The 19,195-nt window shown below is 38.8% G+C and overlaps 1 protein-coding gene across 1 annotated transcript; it reads left to right on the top strand.

Moving 5' to 3' along the window:
* Nucleotides 1–896: 896 nt before the first annotated feature.
* On the top strand, nt 897–18,227 carry BBS5 (Bardet-Biedl syndrome 5). Its single transcript, XM_075180701.1, has 12 exons — nt 897–1,061; nt 3,328–3,410; nt 5,570–5,635; nt 5,810–5,859; nt 8,534–8,661; nt 10,208–10,343; nt 12,194–12,289; nt 12,433–12,495; nt 13,724–13,858; nt 15,198–15,281; nt 17,236–17,259; nt 17,358–18,227. Exons 1-12 carry the CDS (start codon nt 1,000–1,002, stop codon nt 17,457–17,459), a joined length of 1,029 nt encoding a protein of 342 aa, XP_075036802.1. The 5' UTR covers nt 897–999; the 3' UTR covers nt 17,460–18,227.
* Nucleotides 18,228–19,195: the final 968 nt, after the last annotated feature.

The raw sequence follows: 19,195 nt of genomic DNA, 5'->3' as shown, positions 1-19,195 counted from the left end.
CGCTGAAGGGGGGCGCAGTTTAGGAATATTTTAGGTTAATTCGGTTAATATTGAGGGCTAGGGGGCAGCATTTGTCTTTCTCGCCCAGGGCGCTAGCATTCTAAGTTACGGCTCTGCCTTCCTGTAAACTAGAACAAATCTGGCCATTCTCCTCCAACCACTCTCATTACAAAGGGATTTTCATCCACAGAACTGCAGCTCACTGGATCTTTGCATTTTGTGCACTATTCTCTTTAAACTCTAGAGACTGTTGTGTGTGACATTGCTCCCAGGAGATCAGCAGTATCTGAGACACACAAACCACCCTGTCTGGCACCAACATGGAAGGAGTTTAACCTTATGTATGCCAGGTCTGTAAACCATGACACAGATCTGGTAAAATAACATACACATACCCTGCCAGTAAGCTTTGACTCTCTGTTCATTCAAGCACTAATATATTATATATTTAATTACTGTTCTTTCAACCAATAAAAATACTTCTGAAGCTTCTATAATATATAATAATTTGCATAACAAAAAATATATATACTCTGACCAACTATATTTTTTATATATCTATTTTTGGGATGTTTATAGCAACCCTAACTTGAAATCCAACCTAACTTCTTTTGAAAGCCTATAAATATGGCATTTATATATTTATATTATGCTTTGCACGTCTGCCTGATGATGAGAATATCCTCCCTATTTATTAACTACCTAGATATCTACAACAAGGTGCCCTAATGGTGCTAAAAATAATAATAAAAAAACTTAAAGATGATGACCCATTGCCATTGTCATGTGGGTGATGACCCATTGCCATTGTCATGTGGGTGATGACCCATTGCCATTGTCATGTGGGAGCAGGAATCTGCCACTGCGCATGTGCGAGACACGCCCGCGTCCTCCTGAAGCTTTTCCGCCAGTGCGCACGCGTCAGGTTGCCGTGGTAACTGCTGCTGGCTTCTTGCAGTCAGCGCAGGCCAAAGACCCTGCAGACCCTGCAGCAGCACCATGCTGTCTATTCTGGATGCCCTGTGGGAGGACCGGGATGTCCGCTTTGATATATCATCCCAGTGAGTATAGAACTTGTCTTATGTTATCCAGACGTAGACGAGCTAGCTGATGTGGGACTACAAGTCCCAGGACACCATTACATGCAGAGCCACAGGCTACTACCCCTCCTCTGGTTTTAATTCCTCCGATAAGTGCTTTGTATTATGGTTAGCCTGGCCACTGATTTTATATAATTTTATATAACGTCATACATCAGCTCACATGAACCACTCATTTACTTCTGAGAGATGCATAGAATGATGCAGAGCAGTTTGCACAGGAGTTGTTTTGCACTTTAATGCAGAGTCTGATTTACACAGATACATACAACAACTTGCCTATTTTCATATGTCTTTCATTATTAAAATTGCTGCAGGCTCTTTGTAGTTTTCCATGGTGTGTTCAGTCTGATCTGTATAATATGCAATGGAGCAAGGAAAGGTGTTGGTTACTGTATCAGTTTGTTTTTGGTTTTTTTTACCATTTTGAAGCATATAGCCTGGTGTTAATATTGGCAGTTTATCCACTGGCGTTAGAAGGTATGTTTTTACAATCGTTTTATAATAGCAGTAAAACATGCAAATGAATATGGAGATCATCATCATCATCCTCATCATCATTTATTTATATAGCACCACTAATTCCTTAGCGTTGTACAGAGAGCTCATTCACATCAGTCCCTGCCCCTTTGGGTCTTACAGTCTAAATTCCTTAACATACACACACACACACACACAGACACATGGTCAATTTTGTTAGCAGCCAATTAACCTACCAGTATGTTTTTGGAGTGTGGGAGGAAACCGGAGCACCCGGAGGAAACCCACACAAACACAGGGAGAACATACAAACTGCTCACAGATAAGCCATGGTTGGGAATTGAACTCATTACCCCAGTGCCGTAAGGCAGAAGTGCTAACTACTACGCCACCGTGCTGCCCACATATGGATCCTTTTGGTTCCAATACCGACTTCCTTAGTGCCTTCTTTTGGGAGTGTCTTTCAGACCCTGGCTGCCCTATTCACACTCGTTCACATCAAGGACACAAGGGTGTCAATTGAATGTCTTCCATGAACCTTCATTACCGACCGCAGGTGTAAGCACTGGTTACTCACCGCATGTGAAATGCGAGGCGGTGTCACTGGTGTTTTTTAGTTTTTTTAAATGCCTGTGCATAATCAATCTAAAGGACTCATCTGATAATGTTGTGGGTGCTATGATTCCTTTTCTTTGGTTTTGGATATGACTGTGACATCTCAAATGTGCCAGCAGTTGGAACTAGTGAGCTGGCTGTGAGTGTACCTCTTCTGTGGCTGGAGAAAATATCAGTCTGAGACTATCTACTGTCTGTAACCCAAGAGAAATAAACTTTCAGATGTATGTTCGCTCCAGCTGTATATTGGTCTTATGGCAGCTGCTTTATTATAACACAGTTGTATACTCATTTTTTTTCAAAACCACCAGAGAGTGACCTTGTAACTTAATCTTATTAAGTACCTAGAAGCAAAGCTGTTAATGCTCCTGGTAACAAATAAAGGAAATGCAAAACTGTCAACAAGTAGAAATAGGCTAATGTGCACATACCAAGCAATACGTAAAGGGAAAATCAATGTAATGTATTCCTTAGAATACTTGAATGTTTACTCCACTTTTGAGAAAGTTTAATATGACGGTTACTTCTGTCTTCTGGGGCTTTAATGTTGAAATATGTGTTCATTAAAATAAATGTTTCTTTCATTGGACTGTGATGAAAAGAGTAGAAATGCTTTACTTCCAGTACAGAATAGTTGAGTATTGTGAATAGTATTTCAATAGAATCAATATTTGTGACACAAGTTAGTAGCACCCCTGGTTCTGGTGCATTATCCTTCCAGATCTTATCCAGATGGAGTAACAAATAGTTTCCCTTTGCAGATATCATCTTCATCAACATTTATTTATATAGCGCCAGCAAATTCCATAGCGCTTTACAATTGGGAACAAACATCATCATCATCACCATTTATTTATATAGCGCCACTAATTCCGCAGCGCTATACAGAGAAATCATTCACATCAGTCCCTTCCCCATTGGAGCTTACAGTCTAAATTCCCTAACATACACACACAGACAGACACACAGAGAGACAAGGGTCAGTTTGATAGCAGCCAATTAACCTACTAGTATGTTTTGGAGTGTGGGAGGAAACCCACGCAAACACGGGGAGCAGTGTTGATGCATAAATATTATATTTCTGTGTCCTTTTAGAGTATAATTGTATCTGTTTGCTGTCATTACATTGCAGACAAATGAAAATGAGACCCGGAGAGGTGCTTATAGACTGCTTAGATTCAATTGAAGATACCAAGGGAAACAATGGCGACAGAGGTACCTCCATTTACTTATTGTATCAAATAGCAATCTGTATTTCTTTATAATTTAGTATTGTTCTTTCAAATATTATTATTATTCGTAGCGCTGTAAATTGAGAGGATTATAAAACAGAGGGTAAAGATGGCTCGCCCTAAATGACAATCTAAGAGGTGTGGGAATCAATTGGTACATAAGGTAGTGGAATAATAATTGTAGTTGGTGATGGGAAAGTAGTGTTCAGTTACTGTAAAGTGTTATCAGCCACCAATAATAATGCAACCACTGGCAGTGCTGTGCAGCTACTGGTGGTGTGGTATGTTTGTAATGAAGAGAGACAGTGGAAGGTATGAATATAGTATGAATATCCCTTTTGTACCTGAGATTTTTGATTGGCTGTATGGCTAATGCTGCCCAAAACAGTTCAATTTGGTTGTTCAGGAATCGGGCCAAACTATATTACAAAGTTAATGGGGCACCTGCCCCTGAAATCGGGTACTGGGACCATATAAGGTGCAATGTTGTCCCAATTACATTAATCCAGCTCTGCAAATACATTGTAGCAATGCACAGCATTCTCTTGTGATGTTCTCAAACACATGATTAGTGTTTCCCGTCTGCACTGTGTGGTTTTTTAGTCTGATATGTTTTGTCAGGACTAGTGAGCACTCCCATCTACGTAAGACCAAAACTACACACTGCGATTCATTTCCCTCCTCTGCGAGAACGCTGTAAAGACGAATAAAATAAATTTGTAATTGGACAGTGATACTAGTTGTGTAATTATGTTGCTCAGCACTTGCACCAATATTTCATGTATAGTGAACATTCACTTCAGCTGTGTCAATTCATGTCAAATCAAGTTTCACACTTTGTCAGTAGATTATAGAGAAAATCAATTGTCACATAGAGCTTCCATAATAAAACTTCAATATTTTATTGTCAACATCTAAATATTCACAATTCTGAAATATATATTATCTGTAGGAGATTGTTTAAAAAAACCACCACCTGTAATTTGCACTCAGAGGATTTTACAGCAATGTATGCTGCTCACAACTCCTGAGCAGTGGGCATTTCACCGGTGGTCATTTTGTGATGTCAGGTGACCTTGTAAAGGTCAGTTCCGTTAGTACAATGATAGCCCGAGGGTCACATGCGGCCTGTCAGGCGTTCACCTGCGGCTATTAGCTCTTTCCTGCTTTATGACTTCTCGATCCTTTTCTCAGCTTTATACCCTGTCGGCTCCAGCCCCTGTGAGGCATAATGCAGTGAATAAGACCAAACTTGACTTTATTCTTTGCCTGAAGCCGCAGACTTTGGTATCAAGTAGCCTATTCCGTTATGCAGCACCAAAAGCAATGTGAGATCAGAGGAGGAGAAAAATGCAGTCTGAACCACATGTTCTCCCTCCTTCCTCTGCAGGAAATGACTGCATGATTCTTAATCTGAAGGGTGCATTGGAGTGTATGTGGGATCTATTCTAAGGACATGTGGTGTGTCTTTATTGATTAAATGTATTGTTTCAACTGATTACTGTTAAATCTCCCTGTGGCACCTTACAAATCTATGATAATAATAATATTGCAACTATTTTTCGGAATATTGGCAAAAACAGTAAGATGAACACTTGTGGCCTGTTTGTAGCGTCTTCTTAGGACTGGTTACTTATCCAGCTGATCCGGCTTGATCTTATCCAATTTGACTTCCCAAGTATATGGTGAAATTGGACAATTATCCTGGTTTCTGTACTCTAGCTGACCTGCAAGATAGCAACATGTGTGGCCAGCTTTATGGATGTGTGGATATATGTATACTTGCCAACCTTTTCAAGTAGGCCTCAGGACTGTGGGGTTGGGGCTCGGCGAATCGCATCATTTTGGCCCAGCTACCTGCTATGAAATGGCAAAATTCACAGCATTACATGGGGGGTGGCTTAGAGGCGCGATCACATCATTAAGCTCCGCCCCATAAAGATCTGGGAGGATGCCCACTGTCCCGGGAGTCCGCAAGGACTCCTCGAAATTCAGGAGCCTGCCAGAAATTCCGGGAGAGTAGGCAAGTATGATATAAGTTACAAATTCATTCCCTATCTGCAGTACTAGTCTATATAAAAATCTATAGCTACAACATATTTATTTACATATATGAATAAACATTCTTATTTTTACTTTCAGGACGGCTTTTAGTGACCAATCTGCGCATAATTTGGCATTCAATAGCACTACCCAGAGTTAATCTTGGTAAGTATCAGTATATGTTACAATTATACTGTTGGACTAATATATAGACTGTGTGTGGCTCTTTGTTGTTGTACTGAAACTCACAGCAAGTCCCGTCAGCTGCAAAACTGATTTTTAATTTAACCTCGCAGAACGAATCCACCTGAAATATGCTTCTTTTGTTTTGTTTTATAGCTGTGGGCTACAACTGTATTATAAACATTACTACAAGAACAGCTAACTCAGTAAGTGTACAATCCTTGTCATGTAACCTTTGACTGATAATATTTCCAACACTTATTTTTTTTACTAATAAAATGTCTTAGCATCTGGTTACGGAAAGCCGGAGGTCAGCCCACATTGCTGTGCCTCTGCTGCATTACATTCAACTGCCATTGACCAGAGCAGAATACAGTTTAGGATGGTGCTTTAAAAAGATCATTGATGCCTATGAGGATCGGACGGAGCTATTCACATAGCCGTTCAGCACAATGCAGGGAATGCTGTATGGAGAATAGATGGAAGACGATAATCTACGATGCATCTATTCTTCATTGAGTTTTCTCCCACCCTGAATGTCCAAGTGAATGATCCTTGTGACACTCAAAGGGATAAAGTATTCATTTTTAAAGTCCCATCCGAGCTACATTCTGCTTTGTTCAAAACTAGTTAAATTGAATGAAGCTCAGGTGGAGGGTCAACATGGGCCGAATGATGTTGTGCATGTTCCCTAGTCGACAATGGATGTGATCTCATTTTGTGTTTCTTGTTTGTGGAGTATTTCATCCAGCACTAGTTTTCTTTTGATACACATTTCTGTAATGCACATACGCTCTAAAGATGCATATGCCTACATCCATATTTAGATGCGTACGCCTCCGTCCATATCTAGATGCGTACGCCTCCGTCCATATCTAGATGCGTATGCCTACGTCCATATCTAGATGCGTATGCCTCCGTCCATATCTAGATGCGTATGCCTCCGTCCATATCTAGATGCGTATGCCTCCGTCCATATCTAGATGCGTATGCCTACGTCCATATCTAGATGCGTATGCCTCCGTCCATATCTAGATGCGTATGCCTACGTCCATTTCTAGATGCGTATGCCTCCGTCCATTTCTAGATGCGTATGCCTCCGTCCATATCTAGATGCGTATGCCTCCGTCCATATCTAGATGCGTATGCCTCCGTCCATATCTAGATGCGTATGCCTCCGTCCATATCTAGATGCGTATGCCTCCGTCCATATCTAGATGCGTATGCCTCCGTCCATATCTAGATGCGTATGCCTCCGTCCATATCTAGATGCGTATGCCTCCGTCCATATCTAGATGCGTATGCCTCCGTCCATATCTAGATGCGTATGCCTACGTCCATATCTAGATGCGTATGCCTACGTCCATATCTAGATGCGTATGCCTACGTCCATATCTAGATGCGTATGCCTCCGTCCATATCTAGATGCGTATGCCTCCGTCCATATCTAGATGCGTATGCCTACGTCCATATCTAGATGCGTATGCCTACGTCCATATCTAGATGCGTATGCCTCCGTCCATATCTAGATGCGTATGCCTACATCCATATCTAGATGCGTATGCCTACGTCCATATCTAGATGCGTATACCTACGTCCATATCTAGATCCTTGTGTATCGTTGACTTGCATACCACTATGCCTGGAGAGGCAGAACGGAGTCTCACAAGCATAAGCTGAGTACAGTAAAGGTGTGTTCAGGTCATAGCGAGATATTTAGACGCAGACACCTCCCCAGACACGCCTATTAGGAGGCTTATCTCTTATTTGCACTGGAGGGCTGGTGCAAAGATACCCATTCACGATGATGATGACTAGTATTTAGACCAGTAGTGTTGGGGCTGTATAATATCAAGTTGTGACCTTCTATTCGCACTAATTCTTCTTATTATTATCTTTTTTATCAAGGCGCCACAAAAGGTCTGCAATGACATTCATAAAATTACAGTGTTATACAATACACAGACATCAAAGATCCATAACACATTACATAATACTTAAAAAACAAAATAATACACAGCGGACATCTATGCACAGATACCTTGATGTTTCCCTTTGGACTACTGAATGAAAGGAGATTGGTTTTTTAAAGGGGCACACAACAGATATGGAGCTGTTTGTATTTAATTACAATTTATATTGAAAATGTGACTTTCACATTTATTAATATCTATAAACACAATATTCTCTCTTCTGTTTGTAACACTTCATTACAAGATTATTTTGTGTATGATAATGGTAATGTGACTTTAGCATTTACTAATTACACTGACAAAGCCGTACCTCTACACTTGCACCTTACACTTAGGTGTAAATATACACACTTGAATACTTGACATACACCTGGGGCCTGATTCATAAAGGATATTAAATGAAGAGGATTCTTATTTCAGTCTCCTGGACAAAACCATGTTACAATGTAAGGGGTGCAAATGAGTGTTCTGTTTTGCACATAAGTTAAATACTGACTGTTTTTTCATGTAGCACAAAAATATCAACTTTAAATTTCAGTGTACAAACAAGCTATCAAGTATTTGTGTGCTACATGAAAAAACAGTCAGTATTTAACTTATGTGCAAAACAGAACACTCATTTGCACCCCTTGCATTGTAACATGGTTTTGTCCAGGAGACTGAAATAAGAATCCTCTTCATTTAAGATCTTTAATGAATCAGGCCCCTGGTGCATATACTAATGTTTTAGAACCTGCAATCCAACATACACACGTAAGTACGTTTTTTTTCGCGCACTTATTTATCTACCTGTGCTCTGAATGCAAAAGCATTCAGTTCTAAATGGAAAGCCCCTTAGTTATAATGTTAAGAGTTGTGCTACTTGTGATACATGTTTGACGTTTCAATTATTTCCATATGCCAATAGAAATTACGAGGCCAGACTGAAGCACTATACATACTGACAAAATGCAACAACACTCGCTTTGAATTTATATTTACAAATGTGGTTCCAGGAAGTCCTCGGCTGTTCACTTCAGTTATTGCTGTTCACAGGTAACTCTTTATGTCACCTGATATTTCCGTTTTTTTGTATGACTGCCAACATATATGTAAACATTTAGCAGAGTTGCTATTTTAACTCTTAGATTGCTGATCTGACAGATGGTGAGGAATGCAAACGAAAAATAGCACATATATTTTATGGCACACGTGTCACGATTTCCCCTTTCACTAACGAGCTTTAACTAACAATGCTTATTATCGCATAATATTATGGAATTCCCTACCACGCTCAATCAGACTTTCCCACAGCCTTCAAATCTTTAGACGCTCCTTGAAAACCCATCTCTTTATTAGAGGAGATCTTATCCACAATAACACTATTCACACTAATGCACCCTCACAACTGTCCTAATCTACACTCTGAACCACGTTTGGGCCTCTTGTTTCAGCTGTGCCCTCTTCCCCTTAGAATGTAAGCTCTCTAATGAGCAGGGTCCTCCATATCCTTTGTTTTCATGTCTGCATTTATTTTGTCTACCTTGTATGTCCTTGTTTTATGTGTGTACTGTTTTTCCTACAGTACAGCGCTGCGGAGGACTGTGGCGTCTTACAAATCTACGATAATAATAATTAATTTAGACTTCCAATATACCCAAAACTAACAGGACAAGTAGGGATGGGTTCTCATTCCTTTATTTGTAGCCAAATAGAGGTATGGGATGGATTTGTCGAGTGGACTGTGTGTTAAGTACATAAAATAACTTTTAAGTAAGTACTTTTGTATTCACCCCTCCACTGTGCAGTAGGGACAGTCTATATTTTGTACTACTAGGATGCCTTGTGAATCTGTCTCCTCCCCTCATTTACAAACAACGCCCATGAAATAAATATATATCTTTCTAAAGAAGAAGTGGTGGTGAATAAGTGAATACTACGCATTTTAAAAACATATGACTGATGTGGCATATTGATTGTTTATGATAGATTATTGACATTTCTGACAGGATTACTTGTTGGCAGTCTACATGTTGTATGAGTGGTGTGAAATAATTGTCTCTAATCTTGTGTTGATCATTTAACTGCACCACTAGTACAGCTTCTAGCCATACGTTAAATCTCTTCAAAGAAAGTTTTCACAAGGAACTATTTCAAATTTCTTCGACAAAATAATGAAATATATATTCATTTTGTTTGCAGTTCCCATTAAAATGACAGTTACACCTAAATATGAGTTGCTTAATATAAAATAACTATTGGTAACATACACAAGTATATATGTATATAAGACTTTCTTCTGTTTCCTAAATGACTGACAACAGAAAGCAATAGCATGCACTCGACTGCACAGCCATTAACAATACAGTGTCATACATCACAATTTCCATAATGGTATGAAATCTTTAACATGTATGTTTGTGAATGTTATAAGATATCTTTTCAGTTTGGATCAACTTGTATTTTAGACTTACTGTCCACTTCAGTTTTAGGTAAAAGAACATTTTGGTTTAATATGTGTGTATATACATGTATATATTATATAACAAATGTACAAATGTATGCATATGCTATTTGTTTTAAATATTTGTATTTGTTGCAGAGCTTATGAAACATCTAAAATGTATCGAGATCTGAAACTAAGAGGCGCTCTGATCCAAAATAAGCAGCTTAGACTCCTCCCAAAGGAACAAGTTTATGACAAAATCAACGGAGTATGGAATTTATCCAGTGACCAGGTGAGAATATTGATTGATTGTTTATACTTGTATGTGAATTGAGCAAGAATTTTATGATTGTTACATCAGTGTTTGGATTATCAAATATTTTTCCTTTTTTAAATTGTAACCTAATGTTTGTAAAGGTAATCTGTTTCTTGTGCTCAAAATCGTAAAATAAAGAATATGTATTAAAAAAAAAAAAAAGAAATAGAGATATTTAATGTTAAGCATTTTCACGGTTTAAAGTTCAGCTCTTATTTTTTGTGATCCGCACCCTTCATCTTCAGAAAGAAAAGTTAACGTTCCTTAAACAAAGGAAAAATTATTGTTTAATACTTATGGTTTTTTATGCTTTTGCATGTGATTACTAGTTTTAATTATATTATTTGATTATTTGTATTGTGATATAATATACCCCATCACATTCACTGTATGCCTTTCCCTCCCATCGGTGTTGAAGATAATATTATAAATAGGCCGAGTTGTGGGCAGCACAGTGGCCTAGTGGTTAGCACTTCTGCCTCACAGCACTGGGGTCATGGAGTTTGTTTGTTCTCCCCGTGTTTGCGTGGGTTTCCTCCGGGTGCTCCGGTTTCCTCCCACACTCCAAAAACATACTGGTAGGTTAATTGGCTGCTATCAAAATTGACCCTAGTCTCTCCCTCTCTGTCTGTCTGTCTGTGTCTGTGTCTGTATGTGGGTGTGTGTCTATATTAGGGAATTTAGACTGTAAGCCTCAATGGGTCAGAGACTGATGTGAATGAGTTCTCTGTACAGCGCTGCGGAATTAGTGGCGCTATATAAATAAATAATGATGATAAGTTAAAACTCATACAGCAGTAGCAGATCCAGAGGGGGCGATCGGGGCCGGCCTGCTTGCGGCCTCACACCATGTACCTGTGCCTGGTGGCCGAGAGGCAGGCAGGGAATCCTGTCTGGCTGCTCTGATTGTGTTTTAATCGTGTTTTGATTTTGATTATGTTTTAATGTACATATTGTGCCAGCCCCTGGTAGGAGTGAAGGAGGTGTCAGGGCCCACCAATCACAGTGATGGCGCTAAACCCCTCCCCCTCCCCAGAGAAAAGTCTAGATCCCGCCCTGACTCACAGGTGGTTGCACATCTGATCATCACTTTAGCTTTATGTTAATAACGTTTCCCATCACATGCATTTGCTCGGGTCCATACACTAGAGTGCCAAAATTTCAGTCATCACCTAATTCTGTCACAATTTTATGTTTTCGTTCTCCCTTATGATGTCGTGAAGTTTATATTTTATATTATATTGTATTTTGCTGCAGTGTTCTCCCCAGAAAATGTTGCCAACCGGGTGACATTAAGAAGTAGCCGGGTGGGGGCAGTTGTAATACTTTGCAATAATATTGAAAAATGTTGGAGGGTATTGCCCACACCTGCCAGGACTGGACAGACTGGTGGTCAGTGGTCTAACACACTCTGCTGGCTGTAGTGCTCACATAGTGCCTGTTCTAATAGGAGAAACAATGGTTTATTCTATTATAATTGTTGGGTTCCAAGAGCCGGGTGGAGATAGGTGCTGGGGAGAACACTGTGCTAAATCTATATTTTCTGTTTTCTGGTAAATGTATTAAATGTATCAATTATAGTTATAAATATTATCTATTTAATAGATTATAAATTACAATAAAAATATATTCTAGTTTTCCTGTATTTTGTGGTGGAGTAAAGGGTCTAGATATTGTTTATGCAGATATATGTAGCACACCTATTTCTCAGCACTGTACTTTCTATAGCTCGTATCCCAATGCTACCAGCTATGATAATTACATACTGATATCTATTCATCCTCTAGGTTCTTCTGTATTTAACCTCCTGTTTTAATTATCCACAGGGCAATTTAGGCACGTTCTTCATCACTAATGTCAGAATAGTTTGGCACGCCAACATGAATGATAGTTTTAATGTCAGCATCCCTTATCTACAAATAGTAAGTTTTTCATTGTTACCAATTTTAAAAATATAAAGTCTTTCAGATTTACATTTTAATGGATGTGTTGTCTCTGCATTGTTATAATATGTTGTACAAAGTAAACATAAACCACTGTTTAATTGATTTTCTTTTCAAATCAGCGTTCCATAAAGATACGAGACTCAAAGTTTGGTTTAGCTCTTGTGATCGAAAGCTCTCAACAGGTAAATTATTTAATTTTATTTTTTAAATCTATTAAAGTATTCAGTTATATATGCATATACATTTAGCGATTGTGCTTCCTATATAAAACTGAGGTGTACTTTAATAAAAAAATTCAGTTAACACTTGATTAGTAGGGAACAACTAATTAAACTGTTGGTTACCTGCAATGAAATTAGCTTGTGAGATTAGAATGGGGTTATTATGAAAAGTCCAGTGATTATAAACGGAAACACTGTATATATATTGGATGAAGTATCGGAGGATTGTCGTGGATCGGTCGGAAGTTTATACACACTACAGAACGGAAACGAGATTGGAACGAAAATATTAATCGGTACGACCAACCAAATGAGGTGACAATCGTCCATCTGGGCAGACTTTCGACCATCGTGTCACTACACACACTGACCCAACTTTTGAACGAGCGGTCATATGTCGGCTGATTGAGCCGATTATTGGACGAAAAGAGTGTAGTGTGTACCTAGCTTTACAGTTCGATGATTCCAAATAATCTGAGCCATGGCTGTGCTAATTTCAGGTGCAAGAATAGAAAATCCTTTTTAAGCAATCTGGCTGCTCTCATGGCAATTTAATGCAATGTTTGTCTTGAGGCATTAGGATTTATCACTGTTTATTTTACTGGACTAAATAACAGCCTTTGCCAAGGATTGCTTGATGAATAGATCGACTCCATTAGTACTAAAGTGTCAGTTCACTCAAATCTCAGTGAATCTCATTTTGTGATCATAGTGTCTTTTTATTACTTTCTGTTGAATGTAATATCCGATTAATATTGAAAACTGTGTTTAAATATATACTGTATATAGTCCCTTTTAAATAATATTGATGTAAACAGTGAGTTCTCATGTCATTACTTATCACATCACTGTTCAATAGGTAAATATGGCTGTGAATTTTTAAGAATATTAGAAATGACCTCAGATTTCCATGACCCATTTAATACCACTCCACTTGCTTCCTCTTGCCGTTATATAGTTCCAAAACTCCTTGTTGACTTCTAATACCATCATAGTTTATAGTTTTGTTATCCACTTCTGGTAGGATGGTACTTTTCAAGAGCAATACTCTTATTTGATCATTTAGGACGTTCACCTTTGGATATGTGAGAGCTTTGTGTAGACACTTGGTATCCAGAAATATTTAGTAAATTAAGTTGATTTGGACATAACAATGACATATAACTAATTCTACTTTCCTTGTGCACAGAGTGGTGGCTATGTCCTCGGATTTAAAATCGATCCTGTAGAGAAGCTCCAGGATTCTGTGAAAGAGATTAACTCGCTGCACAGAGTCTACTCTGCAAGCCCCATATTTGGAGTAGACTATGAGATGGAGGAAAAGGTAATTTGTCCTAATGTATTATTCTGAGCTGACTCTTTTGAAGATGTGATTTCTTTCCACCAAATAAAATGTTACAAATTAAAATATATATCCTGGCCGGTAACCAGGAAGGTGAACTGTGTCTATCTAGAGTGAGGGTCTCCTGGTGTCATCCTGACAAATGTCTGCTGTGCTGTTTGTTATGCGAACATTAAAAAGTACTGTGTTTCCAAGCAAGAAGTAGTTTGTGTCTGTCATCTGCCTTGTGTCAGTATAGTGTCCCCGGATGCATTGTTTGATGCCAGGTAAACCATTTACAATCAAACGCATGAAGTAAACCTGCTACCTATATGTCTTCACTACTATAAATGTACTCTCTATGGCTGCAGTATATAGCTGAGCTGTTTCCAATACAGCATAGTTGTTTTATATGTGTTGAAATAGCCAACCTGCAAATGGCACTAAGTTTATATATTTCTAAAAGAAATCTAAGCTTATAAGATGTGATTCATGACAGAGGTGCCTACAAATGACTATGACAGACTGAGCAAGGACCTGAGATCTCCAGTTACATAGCTAATAGTAAATGATGCAGTGGTCTTGTAAATACTTAAGAATATATTGGTTGTCCTGATGTCTCAGAGTCCTTGTCCTCTAAATTCCCAGATGGCTTATGTGTATGCCATAAAACTGTTGGCACAGGAGCACATTGCTGTACTGTGAATAATTTCAGAGGGCTTTTCAAGAATATATATAGTTGCATGGAAAAGCTTAGCTGTGTCATATGTAAAATGACTTGGTGCAGTGCTGTGATTTATTTATGGATTAGTGCTGGTTACTTGTCTTTGTTCCAGGACAAGTCTGTTACACACAGGGGCAGGCGGGCATCTGCTCCCCAGGCCGGTCCCATAGTGGGCTACCTTGGGCTGGGTCACTGGGCCACCTACATCATTTAAAATGTTCCTAATAGGGTGCTGAGTCGAGTCTTGCCCCCCAGGCTAAAATTTACCAGCCCTCCCCTGGTTACACAGTTTGTTCAATCCATGATTTATCATTGCGCCTCTGCACTGTTAGAAGAGCTGGGATGAGAGCTGTTATTTCTGTGTCGTCCCTTCATCCCAAATTGTACAACTAGTTTTAATGAACACATTGTGCTAACATGTTTATTATTAATTGTGCATCATAAACAACTGTTTTGTACTGTATTTATTTAGTGACAAAGGACAGGAAATTTGTTGTGTTCGAAAAAATTATTCAGAACATGAGAATTTGACTGAAACTTCTACCCCCAGACTCTCAAACACACAAAAAAAAATTAAACATCAGTATCTCAGCATAAAACCATTGTCATATTTTTCAGCCACAAGCTCTGGAGGAACTGACAGTAGAACAAGTTCAGGACGATGTTGAAATAGAAGCTGATGAACATACTGACGCATTTGCGGTAAGAACAAGTTCAGTGCGTGTTGAAAATGAAACAAATTGGCAAAGTGCGTGTTTCAAATGGTTTTGATTCTCCTATTGATTACTGATTAGTTATATTTCCATTTTCTTTATTACACTTCAGCATTAAAAGTGGCAGTCCTCCGCTTTATGTTTGCATTACATGTGCTAGTACATAAGCTGTGTGAATGTGTTTCTTGGACACACTTCATTCAGTGTTGGCCTCATTACATTGCAAAATTAGTCTGTTTAACATATTGTGTAAGTCCATGACCAGCGCCGTTTGAACTCCATGGTGCTCCTGCTTTCTTTCATATCTTCATGGATGAAGTACTCTGTCCACACCAGAATAATGTAGTGTTATACGTGGATGATAATCATTTACATTTAAGGCTGAAAGGCTCATATGCATAGGCTGTGGGTGTTCTTTGAGCTGCCGGCCTTACAGCCAACATAAAGTATAGAGTTGTTTAAAGCTAGTGGTAATAAAGTCCAGAACAAAAGCGGTACATTCATTTTGTGGCTTAGTGGACTATAATACGAGGTTAATACATAATTCTTCCACTTTTGTAGCACTTTTAACAGGTTTGTTGAAAAACATGGTCCTGAATCATGTCCATTGGAATCCTGGAGTCATTTGACAAAATCCAGAAGTTCTCTGTGAAGGCACATAGGTCCCTTTCTTTAGGTGACGGTCTGCTCTGCAGTTCGATGCTTCATATGCAGGTCATGGAGCGGTCCTGGGTCAGGACTTTGAAGGTGGAACGTTCGTTCTTGTATCTAATCCGGAAGCTTCTCAGGGGGTGAAGTATTCTGCAGTGGCAAATTGGCTAGTCTGGTACTACCTTAGGGTGTTTATTTTGTGGTTGTCCCTGAGGTGGTACAGACTATGCAGCATGCCAGTCTACTATTGACCAGGCGGTGCATTATGTGGCTCTATGGCGTTTCTCTTTTGGGGTGCATCATAGGCCAGGATACTTGCATCTTAATGCAGACTTCCTGTCTCGCACAGGGCTGGTATGGCAGGCTTCCACCTCATTTCAGAACCAACCTCTAGTGGAGAAAGCATTTCCCAGGATGGAGATCTGCCACAAATGATAACTTCTGATAGCTCCACCCCTTCCTCACATAAATGGAGCAGTTTATGTCCTTTATAAGCCATGATAGCCCACTCTAAATTGGTGTACTAGGAGGAAAGAGTGTTTGTGTTGAGGCTCTGTAAAACCTATGCCAGGCTTAGTGGTAACTAAGCCCGAACATCCAGACTTCTGACATCATGTGGGATATCTGTTTGTTGTGTTACTGATTGCTTTGCACCTGTTTCTGTGTGATTCCTGCACCTCCCACAATAAAGGTTATAAACTGATAATTTCCCTGTCTCCTCAGTAGTAACTCAACTGTGTCCAAAGCACCATAAATGAGGCTAAACTGAGCAGTATCTTAGCACAAAACCTGAAAACTTTAATTTATAGAAAGGGGTGTTACTAAAGTGGTGAGAGGTTGGGTTTGATGTGACGTTTACACTTCTGCACCATGCTCTGCCCCCCTGCACAGTTGGCGCACTTTAGTTTGCAGACACATCTCTTAAGCAGGCAGCATAATGTGAGTGTGTTCTCTGTTTGTGTGGGTTTCCTCCGGGTGCTCCGGTTTCCTCCCACACTCCAAAAACATACTGGTAGGTTAATTGGCTGCTAACAAATTGATCCTAGTCTGTGTGTCTGTGTGTGTGTGTGTGTGTGTGTGTGTGTGTGTGTGTTAGGGAATTTAGACTGTAAGCCAATGGGGCAGGGACTGATGTGAATGTGTTCTCTGTACAGCGCTGCGGAATTAGTTTCGCTATATAAATAAATGGTAATAATAATAATAACGCAGATAGTTGGTGTGCAACTTGATGTGCCGTTTCCTTTGTGCATTATAAATGTAATATTTATAGCGCCTGTCTTTTATATTTACAGGCTTATTTTGCTGACGGGAACAAGGTAGGTTTATTTTGTTCCAGTGTCTAGATTGTATATTTCTATGATACTCTTAGAAACCTACTCACCTTTTCTGCCTTTGGGTTTAATTACATTACCAGCAACAAGATCGTGAGCCGGTATTTTCTGAAGAACTTGGCGTTGCCATAGAGAAGCTAAGAGACGGTTTTACTCTTCAAGGATTATGGGATGTCACAGGATAAGTCTTTTCCAGTCTTTGTCCAGAAAACCAAACGCTTACTACAAAATAATATGACCGCCATGTTTCTCAGGTCTCAAGTCCAGCGTGTTTTTATACAGATGTAATCCCAAATGTGAACCACAATAAGTAGTACTTACCACCAGTAAAAATATGGTTAAGAGTATTTATTACCAGATCTACTTATTTTTTATCACAGCAGAGTTATGTGTTATTTAGTAACCGCTTAGAACCAATGCTATTATTTTGTGCTGTGTTTTAGTTACCTAACAACTTAATTAACTTGCTATGCCTCTTACGCACTGGTGTCAAATTTGTGCATTGTACTAGGGTTTTTAACGCACAAAAATGGGTCTGGAAATAGAACGCATTGATTCTAATGCCCCCATACCCACCTGCGATGTTACTCCTGTTTGGGAGTGTTGCGAGTTTCTGAACACTGTCTGCTCCATTAAGTATGTTTTAATGTCATTGGCCTTCTGAATGTGAGAAAAACTGCACGTTAATCAAATTCTTTTGCTTTTAACATGCAGTTTTACTGGTATTTGAGTTTGTGTTGTTCAAACTCCAGTAGGCACCTAGCTATAAACTCCAACTGGGCTCTCATGTACTTTTCCACACCTATAGTTATAACTTAGGAACATAGCTCTGGCTAATATTTTGCATAAGGTTTTCCTTAAAAGAAAATAAAAAAATAAAAAGTCAACTGTCACTTTTAGTTACTTATCTGTACTATATGTTTCAAACTCTGATATTAAATCACTGCATGTAATATATATATATATATATATATATATATATATATATATATATATATGAAAACATACACTTTAAAAAATCTGTTTCAAGGAGTATTTTTTATTTATTGATATATGACAGCTAATATGTTTGTGTTGTCTATTATTGTCTTTTCTAGTTCCTTTCAACTTAAAATGTATTATGTAAAATATAGCCATGTTTCTAGCTATTGAATATCTGTTTATTCCTTGAAAAATAAAAGGTCCAAAAAGAAAATATGTTTTGAATTCAATATTATCAGCTCGCTCTGTTTTCTCAACATTATAAATCAATTTATCATTATGTTGAATTAACAATATGATGCCATACTTCTCATTGGATAGAAAAACCGTTAAAATTGATAAGAGGAGTAAGCCAAACAAAATGTGGTGCAGTCAGGTAATCTGTGGGGCTTTTAAGGTTTGTTCATTCTTAAACTAACGGTTCTGTCACAGATTTCAACTTACATGGAACTATCAAGTTTTTCAAGAAACTACATCTAGCACCAACGATCAGCACACACAGGCAACTAATTTGGTTTGGCAGAGCACAGAGCTGTCTTAAATGCTCTGAATCAAAAATTAGCACATGTACCCCAAGATGTGATCATTTTAAACCAATGACCAACCAAATAATCCCAAATCCAGCCATTTGACTTTGTGACCCATCTTTTCCAGTCATTGACTGTTGACACACACATTCTGCAAAATGTAAAAAAGCTTTCAGACTGAACAAACAAATGTGTATGACAATAGCAGTGATCTGATACTCTTGAGACCTCTGCCATTCAGTATATATTCACCCCTGCTGTTTATAAGGTAATTCCACTTTCCCACCTGCAAAGCTAATTATAAATTCAGTACTTCCGGCACACAGCAGCTTCCAAAGGGTAGACAGCACTGACCAATCGGCACTCTCAACATCTGAGAAATCCTTATGTGCATTAAGCACCGAGTTATAGAA

This window comes from Mixophyes fleayi, chromosome 7, assembly GCF_038048845.1.
Source record: "Mixophyes fleayi isolate aMixFle1 chromosome 7, aMixFle1.hap1, whole genome shotgun sequence".
NCBI lineage: Eukaryota > Metazoa > Chordata > Amphibia > Anura > Limnodynastidae > Mixophyes > Mixophyes fleayi.
The sequence above is the reverse complement of the archived record's forward strand: the minus strand, read 5'-3'. Positions and strand labels throughout refer to the sequence as shown.